This window comes from Stigmatopora argus, chromosome 1 (genome assembly GCF_051989625.1).
Source record: "Stigmatopora argus isolate UIUO_Sarg chromosome 1, RoL_Sarg_1.0, whole genome shotgun sequence".
Classification (NCBI taxonomy): domain Eukaryota; kingdom Metazoa; phylum Chordata; class Actinopteri; order Syngnathiformes; family Syngnathidae; genus Stigmatopora; species Stigmatopora argus.
The window spans coordinates 14,354,571-14,372,747 of record NC_135387.1 but is presented as its reverse complement, the minus strand read 5'-3'; the positions used below and the strand labels follow the sequence as shown (position 1 = coordinate 14,372,747).

The window sequence follows — 18,177 nt, the reverse complement described above, 5'->3', positions numbered from 1 at the left end:
AAATTCAGATATAAATTGATTTATGATTTTTCCCCCCTTAAACGGATACATATGACTGACAGTCTTAGAATACTGTCCTCGGCTTACTTGCAAGGTGAAACATTGTCTCATAGACATTGGAACTGTTCCACTTAAAATAAATTTTAAAAAATTACACTAATGCCCAACACATTTGTATGTACTGGAGCAGCTTTTCAAGTAAGAGCAATATATTTTCATTTAGATTGCCATCTACTGGAGAAAGAAAGAAACATTCTAGTATACAGGCCAATCATTCCTCAGTAGTATATACTATAGTATGTCATAAACTCTACTGTATGTTGGATGAAATTTGTATAGTTTGTATTTTTAAATTAAAAACAGGGGCCCAGTGGAGGTGAGCGGTTAGCACGCCCCCTCACAGTTCTGAGATCAAGGGTTGATTGACTGTGTTCTGTGTGGAGTTGCATGTTCTCCCCGGGCTTGCGTGGGTTTTCTCCAGGTACTCCGATTTCCTCCCACATTCCCCAAAAAATGTTAGTTTAGTTGAACACTCGAAAGTGTCCCTACATATATGTTTGGGATTGAATGGTTGTCCGTCTCGTTGTGGCCTGCGATTGGCTGGCTGCCGATTCAGGGTGTCCCCCCGCCGTGGTTGGCTGGGAGAGGCTCCAGCACCCCCCGAGACCCTTGTGAGCGGTACGGAAAATGATTGGATGAATTTAGCCTCTTTTATAATTATTTAAGTTATTTTTAAAGACCCACAATTAACCACTTTCCCTATGAAAGGTCTTTAAGTATAAAGTTTTCGAAACGGGTGTGTAATCGTTCCTCCTTTTTGCCACTTTTCCCGCTATTTGGCCCATTTCTTTGCGAATGGGAAGAGATCTTCACTTTCCGTCGCCGACTCCGTCCAATTAACGAAAAGCCTCGATTGGAGCCAATAGCGAGCGTCTACGGGCCGGCCGGCGACCAATGGGCGTTTAGAAGAGTGGCTAGAATAGACCAATGGGCGACGCGTAACTTTGTGCGACCTAAGCTGGAACTGCCGGGCTCAAGTCGCCGCGTCTCCACCCGGCTGGTCTTTTTGGATGTCGGCAATGGCGGAACAGCAGCAATTCTACCTCTTGCTGGGGAACCTGATGAGCCCTGACAACAATGTCAGGAAACAATACGAGGTGAGGAGGGAACGCTTGTCGCCTGCCATGTTGAAAAACGCAACTCGAGGGGAGCCCAAGCTAACCGCCCCGCTAGCGCGTCAGGTTTTGGTCAGCCCACGTGCAAACGGGAGCCAAGGCGAGGCTGGGCGGACTGCTCGGCTAACACTCCTATGCTAAACCATGCTGCGTAGTTTAGAGGGCACGACTAAGCCGGGGAACGGCCAAAGCCTCGGGTGACATTCGCCGTGTTTGCACGCGCGTACACGCCTCTGCATAGTTGGCAGCCGCTTTGGTTTGCTGTAATTTTTTTTACAGAGATTGCGGAGCCTGGAAAATCTGAGATGCTCGGGGGAAGCTAGGCGTCGTACCGGAAGTAGCATGGAACTACCAAGAAACGCGAAAGCTACTTCCCGGTGGCTAACTTGCCTAGCGGGAGAATTAGCATTTGGTTATTAGCTCCATTCAGCGAATGGGAGGCTTGCACGCTTTGATTTCAGTTCATTTTCAAAATGATTGCTTGCACGCATGACCCCCGATTTGGTAAAAGTGGGTCGGTATCGGCGTTACGCGCGTTTAAATGACGGGAGTTTTCTCAAATCATCCCGATGTCAGCTTTATGATCGTATCTCAACTAGCTTGTTTGCTTTCACTTTAGCGCACGATGACGACCCGCTTGTAGCCCCGAACCTTTGTTACGAGTGTTGCATCCAATTTTTTTTCTCCGCTGTCACCGAATTCTACTTGAAAATGTGCCACGCGTGATGGCAAGTTATCATTGATAACACCGTGCATCGTGTCCGCCCCACGGCAGGCAATCTGCGATTTTGCGAATGACATGCAATTTCAATTAAAAGTGCTGATTAAGGCTCACAAACCTGTTCACCTTGCACAAACAACTTCAGGGTCTTTAGTCGCTTGTTTTATTCATCAAATATTTTGTTGTTTTTTTAAAATATATTGCATGTCTTGCTCAAACTGGTGTTTTTGATGAGAAAATTAAATCATTTCCTCAACCTGACTAAATATTCAGTCATTTTATGTCCCGTGTGTGGCAGGGTGAATGCCATTATGAATTTCCATAATGCTATATTTTGTTAGCCCGTTTTTCTTCCAGGCAGATTCACCATGCACACAAATTTGACTCTGCCAACATTCACAGTCATGATTTTACATTCCTATTAAATGTGCAGTCTGATTATATGCCTTTATCTGATTCAGTTTTTTTGTTGCCCAAATTGAGCAAGAGGTTCTGCATGTGATGTGCACTCCAGTGGTTCAAACAAACACTTTTCTATCACATTTTACTCTTACAGCCTGCCAAAACTGATTGCAAGCTTTGTCTGCTCCTTGTGCAGGCAAAATTCATCCAGAGTTTATACCTTTTTTAAATGTCATTATAGCACTGATTGGGGTTCGAAAAAAAAAACTGTCATTCCTCCATGTGGACAAAAAAACTTTAACTGTACACAAAAAGTGATTTATTGAAATTTAACTTTGAAAAATAAGGGATTGTTGATGTTTGTCTCTTTTTAAGAATCGTTTTGGGGCAAAATAATTAGTGGAATGGCCAAATGGTGGCACATTTTAGCAAAGACCTCAAATAATTTGACCAGAGAGGCATGTTAAATTCCTAAAAACAACTACTACCAGCCCCCCGGTTTTATACAGATAGCTGTCAATAGCAGAGAACACGTTGAGAAATAAAGAACTCTACCTTAAAATACAACCATGAGTATTTGTGGAGGGGAAAGGCACAAGACTACAGATAATTTTAGTAGTTTCAGGGTTACTGCCAAATATGGGCAATTTTGTGGCGTGTCGCCACTGCCGTCTCTTCCCCATCCTGCACCGTATTACAAGCCAGAGGTGCTGCAACAGAAAAATGTGAATTGTCCCATGGGTCATGCATTATAGATCTAGTCTCGCTTGAACATGTCCAACCACTGTCCTTTCTGCATTTCCAGGAGACCTATGACTCAATCCCTGGTCAAACCAAGATCATGTTCCTGCTCCAGGCTGTCCGAGATCCATCCGCTGCAGAGGAGGTGCGTGCACATCTGTACGATCTGAGAATTCAGCATGAATGTGCTAAATAATTGTGAGACAAATTGTAGTTCTATTATTTGGGCCATGACAACTGCTTGCGATGAGTCACAGCTCTGCTATTGGGGCAGTTGTGTTTATCCTGAGTCTACCAGCTGCTCAGTCCCTGCCTCTAGCTCGCCTCCTCCTTCGAAGCTAATATTTTTAGTTTTGTAATGGGAGAAGTCCAAGAAGAGAAGGCTGCCTTGGTTATGTCAAAGAGAGGAAATAAATGTTCAAGAGTTTTTGTTTCTCATTCATCAGGTCCGACAGATGGCAGCAGTGCTTCTGCGGAGGCTCCTGTCATCCTCCTTTGAAGAGATCTATCCAGGGCTCACCGTTGATATGCAAACAGCCATCAAAACAGAACTTCTGGCCAGCATCCAACAAGAGACCTCACCGAACATCCGTAAGAAGGTCTGCGACATTGCAGCGGAGCTCTCCCGCAACCTCATCGGTAATATTTGCAACACTTTCTTGTGCCTTAAATAAATAAATAAATAAAAAGACATATGGAGTTGATCTAAATTATGTCTCCTTTTAATATAGATGATGATGGGAACAATCAGTGGCCAGAGGTACTCAAGTACTTGTTTGAATCTGTCAATTCGGACAACGTCGGCTTGCGAGAAGCTGCCTTACATATATTTTGGTGAGATGCTCTTCAGTGTATTGGTTACAAAGTTGACGTGTGGATGTGTTCATAAGCGGTTGTGTCAAACTCATCATGGTTGTGGGTCACATTGTTGTTATGGTTTCTTTAGGAGGACCATTTTGCCTGCCAACTAGTGCTGTGCGAGTTAATTTATTAAACTCGAATCAACTCAAAAGCGAGCATGAAAATATTCTTTAATTTTTTTTATGTACATGAAAGCAATGTTAATTTTTTTTTTTAAATTTTTATATTTTAATTTGTAAAAGCCAAAAAAAACAGCAAATATTCTAATTTCTATAGTCCACAATCTTCCATTGAGGACTGCAGAACTCAAAGGCAGCCATTGATTGACCACTCTTTACATCAGATACCACAGTGGATGGGAGTAAAGTAGTTAAAGGGTATCTCAAACAGTCACATGATGAACGTTTATGAATTTACGATACACTTTAAACATTGGTTGACTTCAGTTCTGCCTTTTCCAGGAACTTCCCAGGAATCTTTGGCAATCAGCAGCAGCACTACATGGATGTTATCAAACGCATGCTTGTTCAGTGCATGCAAGATCAAGCGAACCCTCAGGTAAAATGATCCTAAAGTTTGGGACACATCAGTCAGTTGAAGCTGGACACGTTGGTGACTAGTTTCTGATGCGTCCGCTGTCCTTCAGATCCGCATGTTGGCCGCCCGGGCTGCAGCCTCTTTTGTCCTGTCCAATGAAAGCAACTCGGCTCTACTTAAGCATTTTGCTGACCTCCTGCCAGGCATCCTGCAGGTAGATTCCACTTGGACGATAAATCTCTGTTGTCTGTTTTTTGTTTTGGTTTTTGGCCGACAAATGGACTTGAGTTTGCCTGGCTAACGCCACCTTTCGATACTTCCGCTCAGGCAGTGAATGACTCCTGCTACCAAGGAGACGACTCGGTCCTCAAATCTTTGGTGGAAATTGCAGACACGGCTCCCAAATTTTTGAGACCAAACTTGGAGGCCACTCTGCAACTTAGCCTGAAGGTGACTTTGTGAAACCATGCCACATGAATTTTGTGCTGCATTTGACATTATGGTTCTGATGACAATGTTTGCTTGCCATGCGGTTTCAGCTCTGTGCAGATCCCAGCTTGCCCAACATGCATAGACAGTTGGCATTGGAAGTCATCGTCACCTTATCGGAGACTGCGGCGGCCATGTTAAGGAAACACATCAACATTGTGGCTCAGAGTGGTGAGTAACCTGTTTTTGCAAACTGCAAGTAGTAACTGATTATATGATTACCAGAAATCAAGAAGAAACACCTGCGTTCCCACGGGGTTATATAAGGTGATTCTTAAAATACTGCCAACTTGAAAATATTCAAGTACCAAATGAAAAAACATTGGCAAACATGAACAACCTGAAAATAGACATTTAAGTGCACAACAATGAGAGATATTTAAACCAAAAGGAGTATTTTTATGGCTTTCAGGTTATTTTGATACCTCACAGACAAAATCTACATTTGACACATGGCGTTCCTTTTCTGTTTGGATGGTCAACCGATGCTTTTACACCAGCAAACATTATTCAGCTGCCACATGGAATTGTTGTATTTCCAGTGCCCCAGATGCTCGCAATGATGGTGGACCTAGAAGAGGAAGAGGACTGGGCCATGGCCGATGAGCTAGAGGATGATGATTTTGACAGTAACGCGGTAGCGGGAGAAAGTGCTCTGGACAGAATTGCCTGTGGTCTGGGAGGAAAGATTATTTTGCCACTGATCAAAGAGCACATCAGGCTGATGTTACAGAACCGTGAGTAAAAACGCCCATTTCACCTGTAGATGCATCCCTTGGAATTTTCTCAAGCTGAAATAAAGCCAGTCTTGACTTCCAGCCGACTGGAAGTATCGCCACGCCGGACTGATGGCGCTGTCGGCCATCGGCGAAGGCTGCCACCAGCAGATGGAGGCCATCCTGAATGAGACCGTCCTCTCCGTACTGCACTTCTGCGCTGACGCAGTAAGAGTCTTTTGAATGACGAGTGCTGTTCATGGCGGTAGACGTCCAATCGGCTTTGACCGGGAGAGTTTGGCAGCGGTGATTCGCCGCCAGCCTCTCCCAGTCAAAATCGGCTGGATGTCCATAGGCGTCAATGGCCTCCTGTGACTGAAGATGGGTAAACTTATGGAACAAAAATCCTCCCCAGCATCCGAGGGTGCGCTACGCCGCCTGCAACGCTATCGGACAAATGGCCACTGATTTCGCCCCGACTTTCCAAAAGAAGTTTCATGAGAAGGTAAAGCCGATTTTGAAGTGAGTCGTAGCGGTTGAAAGGTTCTATTTGTAGGCTAAGGCGTTTCTCCCGTTCAGGTGATCAATACACTGCTTCAGACCATGAATGACCAAAGTAACCCCCGAGTGCAGGCGCACGCCGCTGCTGCGCTTATTAATTTCACAGAAGACTGTCCCAAGTCGTTGCTCATCCCTTATTTGGATAATTTGGTGAAGCACCTCCATCTGATTATGGTGGCAAAGTTACAAGAGGTAAACGTCTAACCAAAGAAACGGTTTTATTCATTACTGGGCTTTAAGTTCCTAAGTGTGTTTTTTATTTGCCCTAGTTATTCCAGAAGGGCACCAAACTGGTCTTGGAGCAGGTGGTCACTTCCATTGCATCCGTGGCGGACACCGCGGAGGAGAAATTTGTGCCGTACTATGAATCGTTCATGCCCTCGCTTAAACACATTGTGGAAATCGCCGTGCAGAAGGAGCTGCGGCTGCTTCGGGGCAAGACCATCGAGTGCATCAGCCTCATCGGTCTGGCTGTGGGCAAGGAAAAGGTACCCCAAGTGTGGTTGGAGAAGGTTGTTGATCAGTTCCCCGTATGCAATTTTTCTTTCTTTCCTGATAGTTCATGCCAGACGCCTATGCGGTCATGCAGCTGCTTCTGAAAACTCAGACCAACTTTCATGACCTGGAAGATGATGATCCACAGGTGAGAAGACCTGGCAGTTCTTCACTGCTTTCAAATTGACCCCCAGCCTCCTTTAAAAACAAACAAAACAAAACATGTATTTACTCGCATATAAGCCGCTATTGTCGAACAAAAAAATGATGACTGAATCAAGGGTTCGGTTTATATGCGCATAAAAACACGACATGCCCGAAACTGCAAGTTGACGACGGCATGATACGATGACGCAAGCGAATGCGATTCATGCAGTATCTCAGAAATACCACTTGTGATGATTTTTCTTAAGATTTTCCCTTAAAAGTAACACATTTTTACTCCCTATTAAAAAAAACAAGAATATGGAGGTGAAAATTGGGAATCGGGGGGCGGATTATACGTGAGAAATTGTAAAATTCAACAATTTTAAGGGTGCAGCTTATTCTTATATCTTTTTTTTTTTTTAGATCTCATACATGATCTCTGCCTGGGCAAGGATGTGCAAGATCCTAGGAAAGGACTTTCAGCAGTACCTGCCAGTGGTGATGGGGCCTTTATTGAAGACTGCCTCCATTAAACCTGAGGTGGCCCTCCTTGACAGTAAGTTACTTTAATGCGCACACTTTTTGGCTTTTATGTTAAGATGAATTCAAACAATGTTTCTTGTAGCTCAGGATATGGAGAGCATATCGGAAGATGATGGATGGGAGTTTGTCAACCTTGGAGACCAGCAGAGTTTTGGCATCAAAACTGCTGGTTTAGAGGAGAAGTCTACTGCGTGCCAGATGCTGGTAACTGTCTGCTTTGTAATAGTGACCTGTAGTTTTCTTAATAAAACCTAAAAGTGAAGATATAAAATTAGTTTTTTTTAATATGATATACCGACACAAAATGGCATATTTGTGGGAAGAAGAAAAAACTACTTGAAAGTATACTAGAGTGGAATATAAGGACCATGATACAAGTAAATCCTAAGGCTCAGTTTTATTACGGTGTAATTGTTTTGGTTTAAATTGAATCTGTGTGATGACAGTATATAAACCTAACTTTAAAGATAATGAGGGAAAACGTTTTTAGTTTCGGTCTTGAATGAAACTAATTTAAACAAAATAAACCAAATCTAATGGGGGGGGGGGGATCAGTGTGAGAACTAGAAAAAATGTCATTATTGATGAGCTACATATTTGTCTTTAAGGTGTGTTATGCCAAAGAGCTGAAGGAAGGTTTTGTGGAGTACACTGAGCAAGTGGTAAAGCTGATGGTGCCTTTACTCAAGTTCTACTTCCACGATGATATCCTTCTTATTCGTTGACCACAAGCCATTTGCAAATGGCAAAGATGAAACCTGCAAAAAAAGTAGTGTTTTTTTTTTTTATATCAACCAGCAAGAGTAACATTATCATCCATAAACTGTACACTGCCCTTAACGTTATTACGTGTGCGTGTGGCGGCCGCCGAGTCCATGCCCCTGCTGTTGGAGTGCGCTCGCGTTCGGGGGCCCGAGTACCTCACCGAAATGTGGCTCTTCATGTGCGACGCCATCATTAAGGCGATCGGTACAGAGCCAGACTCGGACGTCCTGTCGGAAATCATGCATTCTTTTGCCAAGGTAAGAAACGGCCGTTTCTTAAAAGACCCGCAAAGTTTGTTCAATTCTGACGGCTTCTCCTTGCCCCTTTTTTTTTCCTCTAGTGCATTGAGCTTATGGGAGATGGCTGTCTGAACAATGAGCATTTTGAGGAGTTGGGTGGCATTTTGAAAAGCAAACTGGAGGAACATTTTAAAAATCAGGAGTTGAGGCAAGGTGAGACTTGGCAAGCACACACCGTTGCGTTCGTTGAACCAATGCAGCGCTAATATTAAGTCGACGGGGAGTGCTAAGAAGTAACTTGCTGTGCAATGTGCTTTTTGAGATTAGTCTTTCGATGGCAGCCAATGAGTTACACAGGCTGTGACCAATGCATGATAACAGTTGCTTTACATTCGAGTATGCAGTCATGTGGTATAAAAAGAAAAAAATATATATATATAGATGGTATAAACGGGCCAGTAATTCGAGTAACACGACTCACTGTCAACCATGTTGATGCAATACTTGTGCTTCCAGCTAAAAGGCAGGATGAAGACTATGATGAACAAGTGGAGGAAAGTTTGCAAGATGAGGTAAGTTCTCACCTTGTGTGAACTCCGCCGGCGTGTAGGCGTTTCTAACGGATAGCCTCTCTTTTCCCAGGACGAAAATGACGTGTACATCTTGACCAAAGTGTCAGATGTCCTGCACTCAGTTTTCAGCAGTTACAAAGAGAAAGTGCTTCCTTGGTTTGAACAGCTGCTGCAGCTCATTGTCCAACTCATCGTAAGTTTGTCTGCTTCGTCACCCTTGAAACGGAACCTTTGACCGCTAAAAGATTGGATCGTGTCCTCCAGTATCCCAACAGGCCGTGGGCGGACAGACAGTGGGGGCTGTGCATTTTTGATGACGTGGTGGAGCACTGCAGCCCGTCTTCCTTCAAGTACGCCGAGTACTTCCTCCGCCCCATGTTGCAGTCTCTGTGCGACGCCAGCCCCGAAGTTCGGCAGGCGGCCGCCTACGGCGTTGGCGTCATGGCGCAATACGGCGGGGAAAGCTACCGACCCTTCTGCACAGGTATTGGCTTTTTACATATTTGAATGAATTGGCATAAAAGCGGCCACTTTGTTGACATTTTGCTATCCTATGAATGTTGCCAGTTTATTTAAGAAATGTGTTTTGGAATTGAAACTTCATGCGCAAATGTTTTTTTAAAAATTCCCTTGGTGGTCTGACATGGCCAATCCATTTTGATTTGTTTTTAAACTGTTAGACGATTTTAATGCCGTATCAACACCTCTTCTGATATTGGTGCGACACTAGTAAAACACTTATGTTGACAAAATAATGAAGTTATATGAACAGTATATTCTTTCAAAAGTACTCCAGTCTTGCGACCTATTGAAGATGATTTCTGATGTGCGCTGGTTTCCCCCCAGAGGCCATTCCCCTGCTGGTCCAAGTCATCAAGGCGGCCGATTCTCGCTCCAAGGAGAACGTCAACGCCACCGAAAACTGCATCTCGGCCGTCGGCAAGGTCATGAGGTTCCGGCCGGAGTGCGCCAATGTCAATGAAATTCTCCCTCTCTGGCTCCGATGTTTACCCCTCAATGAAGATAAAGAGGAAGCTGTCCACACTTTTGACTTCCTGTGCGACCTCATTGAAAGGTTAGCATGACACTCACGAGTCGCGCGGCAATCTCATTTAACGGCCATGGACGGCGCCAGACCTTGCCGTCAATAGCAGCAAACATCTTGGGGTCTACCGCCCTTTTGTTTTCGCTCTGTGCAGTAACAACCCTATTGTCCTCGGACCCAACAACTCCAACCTCCCCAACTTGTTCCGCATCATCGCCGACGGGGTCGCAAACGAGTCGGTGAAGTCAGAGGACGCTTGCAGTAAACGTCTGGCCAACGTCGTCCGACAAGTGGAGGTGAGTGCTGCGCCGCTTTCTGTTCGTCACGACAGGAACTCGGTTGACCTATGTCGTTTTTTTTTTTTTAATATAAAATACCTCTAGGGTTCCGGATTGTGGTCCAAGTGTATAGAGACGCTAAATGAGACCCAACAGAAAGCTATACAAGATTTACTAACTGCTGCCTGAGCTTCCTGATCAGACTCTCACCTGTGAAGCCCCCTGAAGAAAAGTTGACTCTTGACAGACCTCTTGATATGCAGAGCAAGGATTCTGGCTTTACCCCCGCCCCCCCTCATCTCCCAGCACTCAATAGACTGGCACAAAAATGGAGGACCCTGACATCAAGGACTGAGTCTCCTTTAACTCTGTTTGTTTCCAAGCATTCCCTCAATTGTGACTTGTTTCTGCAGAAGCCCAACACAAACTAACTAACAAAATATCAGAGGGGGACTAATTTGAGAGGGGAGGGTAGCACGGGACTGGACTTTCTATTGGACTGCACAGCTGGGTGAGTTGAAAATGAACACTTGGCGATCACCGCCTGTCTGCTGTGAATTATTCCCCCATGGTTTTTTTTTTGCTAGTCACTTGGGCATATCATGTATTTCAGAGCAGTTGTTCAAAATTAATGGCATGTTTTGAGTGGCTAACTCTAGGGAACATAGTGAATTTAGAATTCGTCAAGGAGTATGTCAACTCGGCAGCACTTCCTACATCTATAACTTCCTTGGATTGCTGTTCAAATGGTTAACTGTTTTTTTTTTTTTTTTGGAATGTCAAAACACATGGTAGCATTAGGAATGGGGGGTTAAACTGTATTTGGTGACTGCCAACTAAGTTCATGTCTAAATGCTTGTAGAGTATCCGTGTGCGCTACCGTACTTTTCGCTTTCATGGTGTAACACTTTACAGCCCTGCAGGTATGTGGTGACATTTGTCAAAAACACCTACAATAAAATTCCACTTGAGAATACGACACGACTATAGCCATTTTGCATGCTTTTATTGGGACATCCAGGGAAAGGAAAGTTTACATTAAAGCTCTCGACCAGAATATTTGACGCAAAACTTAAATTTCCTAATTGTAATTTTAATGAGTTCTTTTTCATGTGATACTACGTTGACCTAATACAATCAAAACAGATGGCTTAGAACAGGGGTCACCAACTTTGGTCCCCGAGGGCCCCTATTCAGTCTGTTTTCCATGTCTCCCTCTGCTAACACTGAATCGAATGATCAACTCCTTAGCAAGCTGTCCAGAAGCTTGACAATGATCCTGATGATTTGATTCAAGTGTGTTGGTGGAGGGAAACATGGAAAACAGACAGGATAGGGGCCCTTGAGAACCGAAGTTGGGTACCCCTGGCTTAGAACAACTTGGACGAGTGAGATGTTGAGGCTTGGTCAATGCTCGACGTGCAACTTCAGAACCAGGGAATTCGCCTAGTTTCAAAGAGGTTCACTATAATTTTTTTTACGTGCGCAAAATTTAAGCTACTTGCAGGATTGTGTTTACTAAAATGAAGCAAATTTGCCTCTTAGATGCGTCGAGCACAAGCCAAGCTTTAACTTTTCAACACTTCTGTGGAAAGCGTAATGATGTGTACTTGACTGATATCCACAGGCCAGCTGCGGAGTTGGAGCTCGTCCTTTAAGACGGCACACTGAGCAGCTAGTTATGTTTGAAGATAAAAGCCATTGAAGTTAGGTCAGTTGTATCTCATCAAGTCCCTGATATATTAAAGTGGACATGCTTTCATTTGCACAGTTGCGTGACAGAATCGGCGTTCTCGCTACTTGGGTGTACGCTAGTTGTCACAAATGTATTTACAAATGAATGTTCTGTACAAACTTGCCAGGAAAGAAACGTGGATGTTGTCAAGCCTTGTCCATCTATTGGAGCATATCCACAAAGGCGTCAAATTCATCGATGTTTCTCTCGTAGATGGCCAACTTTTCTGGCAGTGAGTCCTGCACACATGGCTTGTTGTTAAAACTACTCAATTGTACAAAAGTCAGGGGGGGGGTAGGATTTGAATAAGCATACTACGAGATCGTCAGCCATCGATTGAGAGCTGATGTGAAGCGAGAGGCTGGCCAGTTGCGGTGGATTCTGGAACTCTCTGTAGAACGTCCCGAGATCCATTGGCAACAAGTCATCTTTCGAAAACGCCGGCCGCTGAAAAGTCACGTTAAAAGAGCCATTAGGAGGAAAAATGCTGAACTTCTCGACGTAGTTGTGACGAGGAACGTACAAAGTCGACCATGACAAAGTCATCCTGCTGTCCTGATTCCTCTGAGCCCTGAGAGTGAAGGCTGGCCTGCAGAGGGGACACGCAAGGAGGAGAGTCCGGCGGATGTACCTACGGTGCGCAAGTGCGCAATGGGATTCTGAGTCATCGGTGTCAACGTTAACATTGCAAGCCGGCCGCGGACGCTCTTACCATGGGATCATTATCCTCTGTGTCGAGGCCTCGGGGAGCAAATGCCGCGAATGGCAGGTCCATTGCAGCCGAGTGCTTAAAAACATCCGAAAAAGGATCAAGTCAAAAGATGAATGTGCAGTGAATGAGTGTATGACATTTGGAGGAGTACATTATGCTACATTGTGCCCAGGGAAACTAAAAAAAGTTGTTCTAAGGAATCAAATGCTTGAATTGTGAGGTGTGGCTATGAAAATGTCAATAAAAGCCTTAGCAGATCACCAGAACTTTATTTGGAAGGTGTGCACATCATTTGAAATGTATGAGCTTAACTTATTCATGGATGTCAAATATTTTTTTTAGAATGATTTCCATTTTTATGTTCATTTATTACTATTTAAATGAATATTTCCAAATGTTTCATTTGACTTGAAATGAATAAAGGCATTGTTTTTTATTGCCCATGGCAAAATACTTGCAGGCAAACTAATACTACAATTGGATATCAAACGGGGGCTGCAATTGGCCTCTAGTTTGAGACCCTGTCATAAATGAATGATATAAAAAAACATTTGAAAGAAAAAATTATTGAATTAAGTTTGACTTACCCGCGTGTTGGGTTTATTGACAAAGGCGCCGACTTTCCTCGTGAACGCATTTAGAGATGCCAGCGGGTCGGATGGAGAAGCGCTTCTCCTTCCGCCTGCACTTTGGGACAAATTGTTGTCGTTCCCGCCGCTGGGGAAACAGGGGGCCGTCAATTTGCTCCAAGGCATGCGGCTTCACGTGGAATTACCTCCCGACGGGAGTGTTGGCCGGACGCTCCGCTGTCACGTGGACATGGTTGCCATGATAGGCCTGCGCTGGAATTAACACATGCCCGTCTTCCTTGCCAGCGTGCGGTGCCTGAGAAGCATAAAGTGCAATGTTTGGACCTCACGGAAGAGTTCCAGGGGCGCTAGATGGTTATTATTTTGCCATTGGGCACTTAATCAGTTCTTATATAAATCACATTATTGTTTATCTTACAGGAATTGGAATATATACAGAATTGTATTCCCTACTTTTCTTACATAAAAAAATCAGAGTATAAATAGATAAAATGGAGAGAATATTTGTTTTTTTTCCTCAATTTTCTATCATTTAATTTGAAAAAGCACTATTTTAAATATATTTTTAAAAAGAGACTCATTTTTCTTCATGAAAAAGATCAACCTTTTTAAAATGGTCAAACCAATGAGTGAATCAAGTGTTTGAACAATTCAGAGGTTGACTGTCTCTAAATGATTATTAATCAATTGTGTACTTATTTGATCTTTGATTAGTTGCCAAGTATAGTCAATTAATCATGGCAGCCCTAATCTAGATCTCACTGTATAAGTCAAATAATCCTTTTTTTTTTTACAACAAGCATATTATTACCTGGTTTGGAATGACAGCAGTATGGCAAACCTCAATAGCTCCTGCTAGGATGGGAGGCTGGTAGGGGAGCCTGGAAGCGTACAGCTGCACATTTGCCCCCCAAAAAATATGAAAACAGATGTGTGATCTACACCAAATTTACTGTCAATCATGTTGACCCATTGAGACCAAAATTTGAAAGGAAATTAAGATTTGAAAAATATTTTACGTTCTTGCTTTTTTTTGGATTTCAAGTGGGTGCTAATACATGAAATTAAAACATTTGAAAAGTAATCACAAAATCCATATAATTCTATGTACCGTGCAAATTAGCCCCAAAAAGTATCTATGGTTTGAAAGAAAACTGAAGAAGACTGCTTTAGCCTGGAATGGGACTATATTTTGCATCCAAAAGGCATCAAGTTGGTCAATAAATAGTGTGAAGTTTAAGAGTTAAACAAGAAAAAAAGGCAAAAAGTGTCAGTAGATGGAATTCCCTAGTGTAGACTCACAGTGTGAGCGACCAGCCCAGGCACCAGCGGAAACTGGGGATTGTCCAGGGGAAGGGCCTTGGACAGTTTAGAAGGAGAAGGACTCAGTGTGCAGATGCACTGAAAATCAGTTCAATAGAAAGAAAAGAAAAGAAAAGTGGAGAGAAAGAAGAACAGGAGTTTTCACCAATTTTGTGGAGTTCAAGATAAACTGAGAAATGTTATGCCCACCCTCCCCACGCACACACAACCACCAAAGTATAAACACAAGAATATTTTATACCAGTCTTCCCTCGATTATTGCGACTTCACTTATCGCGAATTCACTTCTTTGCGATTTTTTTTCTGCTATTAATTATTAAAAGATTTTTTTTTTAAAGTTCATAAAAATGTGAAAATCCACACTGAAACTCGCAAGCGGAAGCCACTTCCCTATCTTCCGCTTGCTACTAAGACTTAGCACTGAAGAAAAAAAGAAGTAGTTATAATAGGGGTGACCTTACTTTGCGATTTTTCGATTATCACGGCCATATCTGGTCTACATTAACCGTGATATTCGAGGGATTACTGTATTTATGTTTCTCAACTAATATTTTGGCAAAAAAATGTGACCCAATAGAATAACAGAAATGTGCCAACATATAAATACCAATATAAAATGCTCAAACACCAAGCCACAAAAATAGAATAGAGAAAATTGAAATAAAATATTTAGAAAAGAATTAAGATAATTTGAATTCAGTGCCTACACTGTGGAAGAAGTTTTTTTTTGTTACACTTTAAATTGTGTTCTAGATTGAATTCAAAACATGACATTTCTGGCCTTGTGTGATGCGGAATTATCGACTATATCATCATGCAAATTTGTTAGAAGAGGAAAAAATGGTAGCCCCATATTAAACTGGTCTGCAAACTCCATTTACAAAGGTGATCCTTTTAAAAAGACACGATTAGGGACGGTTGAGAAACATGATCGCTATCTGGAAAAAAAATGTCATCTTACCTGCGAGGGAGGGGAAGTAGAGAAGGACGTCGTGCAAGCCTCTTGTGAATCTTGAACCCCTGCAAATGTTTCCCCATCGTCATCGTCTGGCGCTCTGAGAAGAAAAACCAAAAGAATTCGTCAGTGCGGGCCAATTCAGACAATTGTATGTATGGGCTACCTGTAGTTGCAGGGCTGACCCATGGCTGCAGGTCGTTGACTGCCACCGGGAGGGTCCACAAAGTGGTCCACAATGATCCCCATAATGGGGACGGATCGCTCAAACTGTCTGCAAGACCAAGTTCAATTTGTTACAAAACATAGAACAATTTGATATGACAGTTCATGTTACCTGTTGGACATTAAAGCCAAATTGGTGCGATAGGCACAAGAAAGCGTGAGCGTGCCAACGGGGGTTCCCACGACGCCAACGCGCACCGTCTGGAAACCTTCAAGGATGGAGAAGAAAAAAAAAGCTATATTTAAATGAGCAAGGTCAATGGGGAAAAAAAATATTGGCTCATGGTGGAAATTGTTGCCACCTCCAACAGAGAAACTACCTTCTCCTAATCCTCTCATCTGAACTTCCCCAAAATAGATTCTAGAAGAAAGACACCAAAATAATGAACAAATGGAAGAGCTGATGAAAAATGACACACCTGTACACACCTGTACAATATCACATAGTCATGTCCCTGCTTTCGGGAAAGTTTGTAGGCAGGCGTTACTCTGGTGACAGCCAGCAGAGATTTTAGAAGGACGGATAGACGGTCGTAGACGGTATACGACACTTTGATGTCCTTGTCACACCTATGGAAGAAAAATGTAAGTAAATGTCACTGCACTGGATCCGATTTTGATTGAACCCCAAGTGGTCACTACAGTGGACAGCTATTCAAAAGTTGGCATTTTTTTCAATTATTCATGCATTAAAAGGTTTATGCCAATCTCTCGTCTTTTTGCCTATTTTCAAGTATAGATTTCAAATGGCACATTTGCTTTGTCTTGTTTTGTTTTTTGGGAACATATGAAACTATTGAAAATGTTTTTGTTTTTTTTATATACATTTTTAAAGTGACAATAGAGCTTACTTTTCATTCATCTCCAGGCACCAAGTCTCTAACTCCATGGAGTCCCCCTGGATAAAAGAAAGGTAGATGATGATGAAATAGCATGGACACTAAGATAAATGTCTAAATAACAACATTATCCTTTCAGAACTGTGACATTACAAAATTCCAGGTAGGCTATGTAAGATCTAGGATTTAGAAGAGATTATAAAACAGGATGGAAGCACATAAGCTAATTTTCAATCTTGAAATCATATACGTTTCACCTCCGACGTCTTGAGAGAGATCTCGACACACATTGAGCGCCCAACGCCGGGAAGTTGACCAGCCAGTGCTTTCTTAGCTTCATGGGTTACTTCCGGGATGTCTTTGATTGCTAGATTAAACTAAAAAATACAACATTTAAAAAAAAGATGAGACTCACTTTGAAAAAACAAAAGACATACAAGCTTAAAGTGGAATTCAGCAAGAAAAAGAACGGATCACATAAGATTTACTAGGTTGTGTCATTTCATAAATGAAAGGAAAGCACTTCATAGAGCCAACTTTTCATATACTAAATATAAATGTGAAATAATTTTACCCAGTCAGAGCCAGTAGGGGACGAAGACGAGCGAATGCATATCTTCTCACCCAGGCGACCCTGGACGATCACCTGCACCGTCTACAAACACATCACCAATATTTTGAATCTATGGCAGGAGAAAAGGGGTAATAATATTGTTATGATGTAACACCTTCTCACCTTCAAGGCGAAGAACTTAATGAACTTATCCAAGTCTTTTTTATCCTGGGGACTCAGGTCACTTTCCATGTTGTCACGACCCTGCAATCATGCATGATTATATCGTGTTGTTTTTAAATCATGAATAATAATCTTCAACACATCATCATTTTAATAATATACAGTAGAGCACTGAACAATTATGTGCAACTTTAGCTTGAATAATCAATTGAAGCACAATCCTTTCTTGCATTCTGTAAAGAAATCCCTTTTTAAAAATAGTTACGGTAATGTCGATATGACCAATTATTAAGTCATAAGACAAACCTTTAAGCAGAGGCGTATAAAGTAAGCCACATACGGCCTCTCCGTGTTTTTTACAGTGCTCATTGATATGATGCATAAAAATGTTTGGAAACGCCAATCCATTGCCGATCAGTCAACAATATACTTAATCACAGATAGAACCTTGAAAGGCAACAATGGGTCTAAAATCTAAAGGTTATTCGGTAAAGGAACCGATGAATCATTGGCAAAAGGTTAGGCTACAATCAGGTGACGTGAACGTCGCACTTGAAGGCTATCACAAAAAGCAAGCTTACATGAGGGTTTCCTTTAGGAACACGGCGTCAGCGATGTACAAATCAATTCAATAAATGGAGGTATTCGATTTAATGTTTTACAAGAGAAATTCCGACGTAAACAACGTTAACAGCTGCTGTGCTACTTTTCTGTTTATCTTCCCCATGTCGACGTGTTTAGACAGCAGTAGTTTCCCGACAGCACTTTCGCGATT

General features: G+C 42.6%; 2 protein-coding genes across 7 annotated transcripts; one reads left to right on the top strand and one right to left on the bottom strand.

Annotated features, from left to right (window-relative positions):
- The first annotated feature begins 988 nt into the window (after nucleotides 1-988).
- kpnb3 (karyopherin (importin) beta 3) lies at nucleotides 989-11,266 on the top strand. The gene is made up of 25 exons (XM_077600170.1): nucleotides 989-1,157; nucleotides 3,104-3,184; nucleotides 3,486-3,678; nucleotides 3,771-3,873; nucleotides 4,362-4,458; nucleotides 4,547-4,651; nucleotides 4,765-4,887; nucleotides 4,977-5,097; nucleotides 5,469-5,663; nucleotides 5,746-5,870; nucleotides 6,058-6,147; nucleotides 6,222-6,395; nucleotides 6,473-6,691; nucleotides 6,763-6,846; nucleotides 7,269-7,401; nucleotides 7,471-7,592; nucleotides 7,997-8,093; nucleotides 8,238-8,410; nucleotides 8,494-8,605; nucleotides 8,909-8,964; nucleotides 9,035-9,157; nucleotides 9,229-9,448; nucleotides 9,811-10,039; nucleotides 10,164-10,305; nucleotides 10,393-11,266. Exons 1-25 carry the CDS (start codon nucleotides 1,071-1,073, stop codon nucleotides 10,474-10,476), a joined length of 3,288 nt encoding a protein of 1,095 aa, XP_077456296.1. The 5' UTR covers nucleotides 989-1,070; the 3' UTR covers nucleotides 10,477-11,266.
- A 10-nt stretch (nucleotides 11,267-11,276) lies between these two features.
- On the bottom strand, nucleotides 11,277-18,174 carry atg13 (ATG13 autophagy related 13 homolog (S. cerevisiae)). 6 transcript variants are annotated; one of them, XM_077600194.1, is made up of 18 exons: nucleotides 17,984-18,174; nucleotides 17,403-17,483; nucleotides 17,241-17,321; nucleotides 16,924-17,043; nucleotides 16,679-16,725; nucleotides 16,257-16,397; nucleotides 16,148-16,188; nucleotides 15,940-16,036; nucleotides 15,769-15,876; nucleotides 15,609-15,702; nucleotides 14,627-14,725; nucleotides 14,136-14,219; nucleotides 13,510-13,619; nucleotides 13,322-13,421; nucleotides 12,735-12,809; nucleotides 12,546-12,653; nucleotides 12,338-12,469; nucleotides 11,277-12,261 (listed from the first exon to the last, which is right to left on the bottom strand). In XM_077600194.1, the coding sequence occupies exons 2-18, from the start codon at nucleotides 17,469-17,471 to the stop codon at nucleotides 12,184-12,186; spliced, it is 1,584 nt and encodes a 527-aa protein (XP_077456320.1). In that variant the 5' UTR covers nucleotides 17,472-17,483; nucleotides 17,984-18,174; the 3' UTR covers nucleotides 11,277-12,183. The 6 variants fall into 6 exon arrangements, with proteins under 6 accessions (XP_077456320.1, XP_077456310.1, XP_077456328.1 ...); XM_077600184.1 differs by having other exon boundaries at nucleotides 13,322-13,451; nucleotides 17,984-18,173; XM_077600202.1 differs by lacking the exon at nucleotides 14,136-14,219 and having other exon boundaries at nucleotides 13,322-13,451.
- Nucleotides 18,175-18,177: the final 3 nt, after the last annotated feature.

Excerpts from the sequence above, each read along its gene's own strand:
- atg13 (XM_077600184.1), bottom strand. The coding sequence starts at position 17,471 with ATGGAAAGTGACCTGAGTCCCCAGGATAAAAAAGACTTGGATAAGTTC. Across the intron at positions 14,220-14,626 it reads CTGGGCTGGTCGCTCACACT|CTGTACGCTTCCAGGCTCCC; the intron begins GTGAGTCTACAC and ends GCAAATGTGCAG. Across the intron at positions 12,654-12,734 it reads CAGAGGATAATGATCCCATG|GTACATCCGCCGGACTCTCC; the intron begins GTAAGAGCGTCC and ends TGCGCACCGTAG.
- kpnb3 (XM_077600170.1), top strand. The coding sequence starts at position 1,071 with ATGTCGGCAATGGCGGAACAGCAGCAATTCTACCTCTTGCTGGGGAAC. Across the intron at positions 4,888-4,976 it reads CTCTGCAACTTAGCCTGAAG|CTCTGTGCAGATCCCAGCTT; the intron begins GTGACTTTGTGA and ends ATGCGGTTTCAG. Across the intron at positions 9,449-9,810 it reads CTACCGACCCTTCTGCACAG|AGGCCATTCCCCTGCTGGTC; the intron begins GTATTGGCTTTT and ends GTTTCCCCCCAG.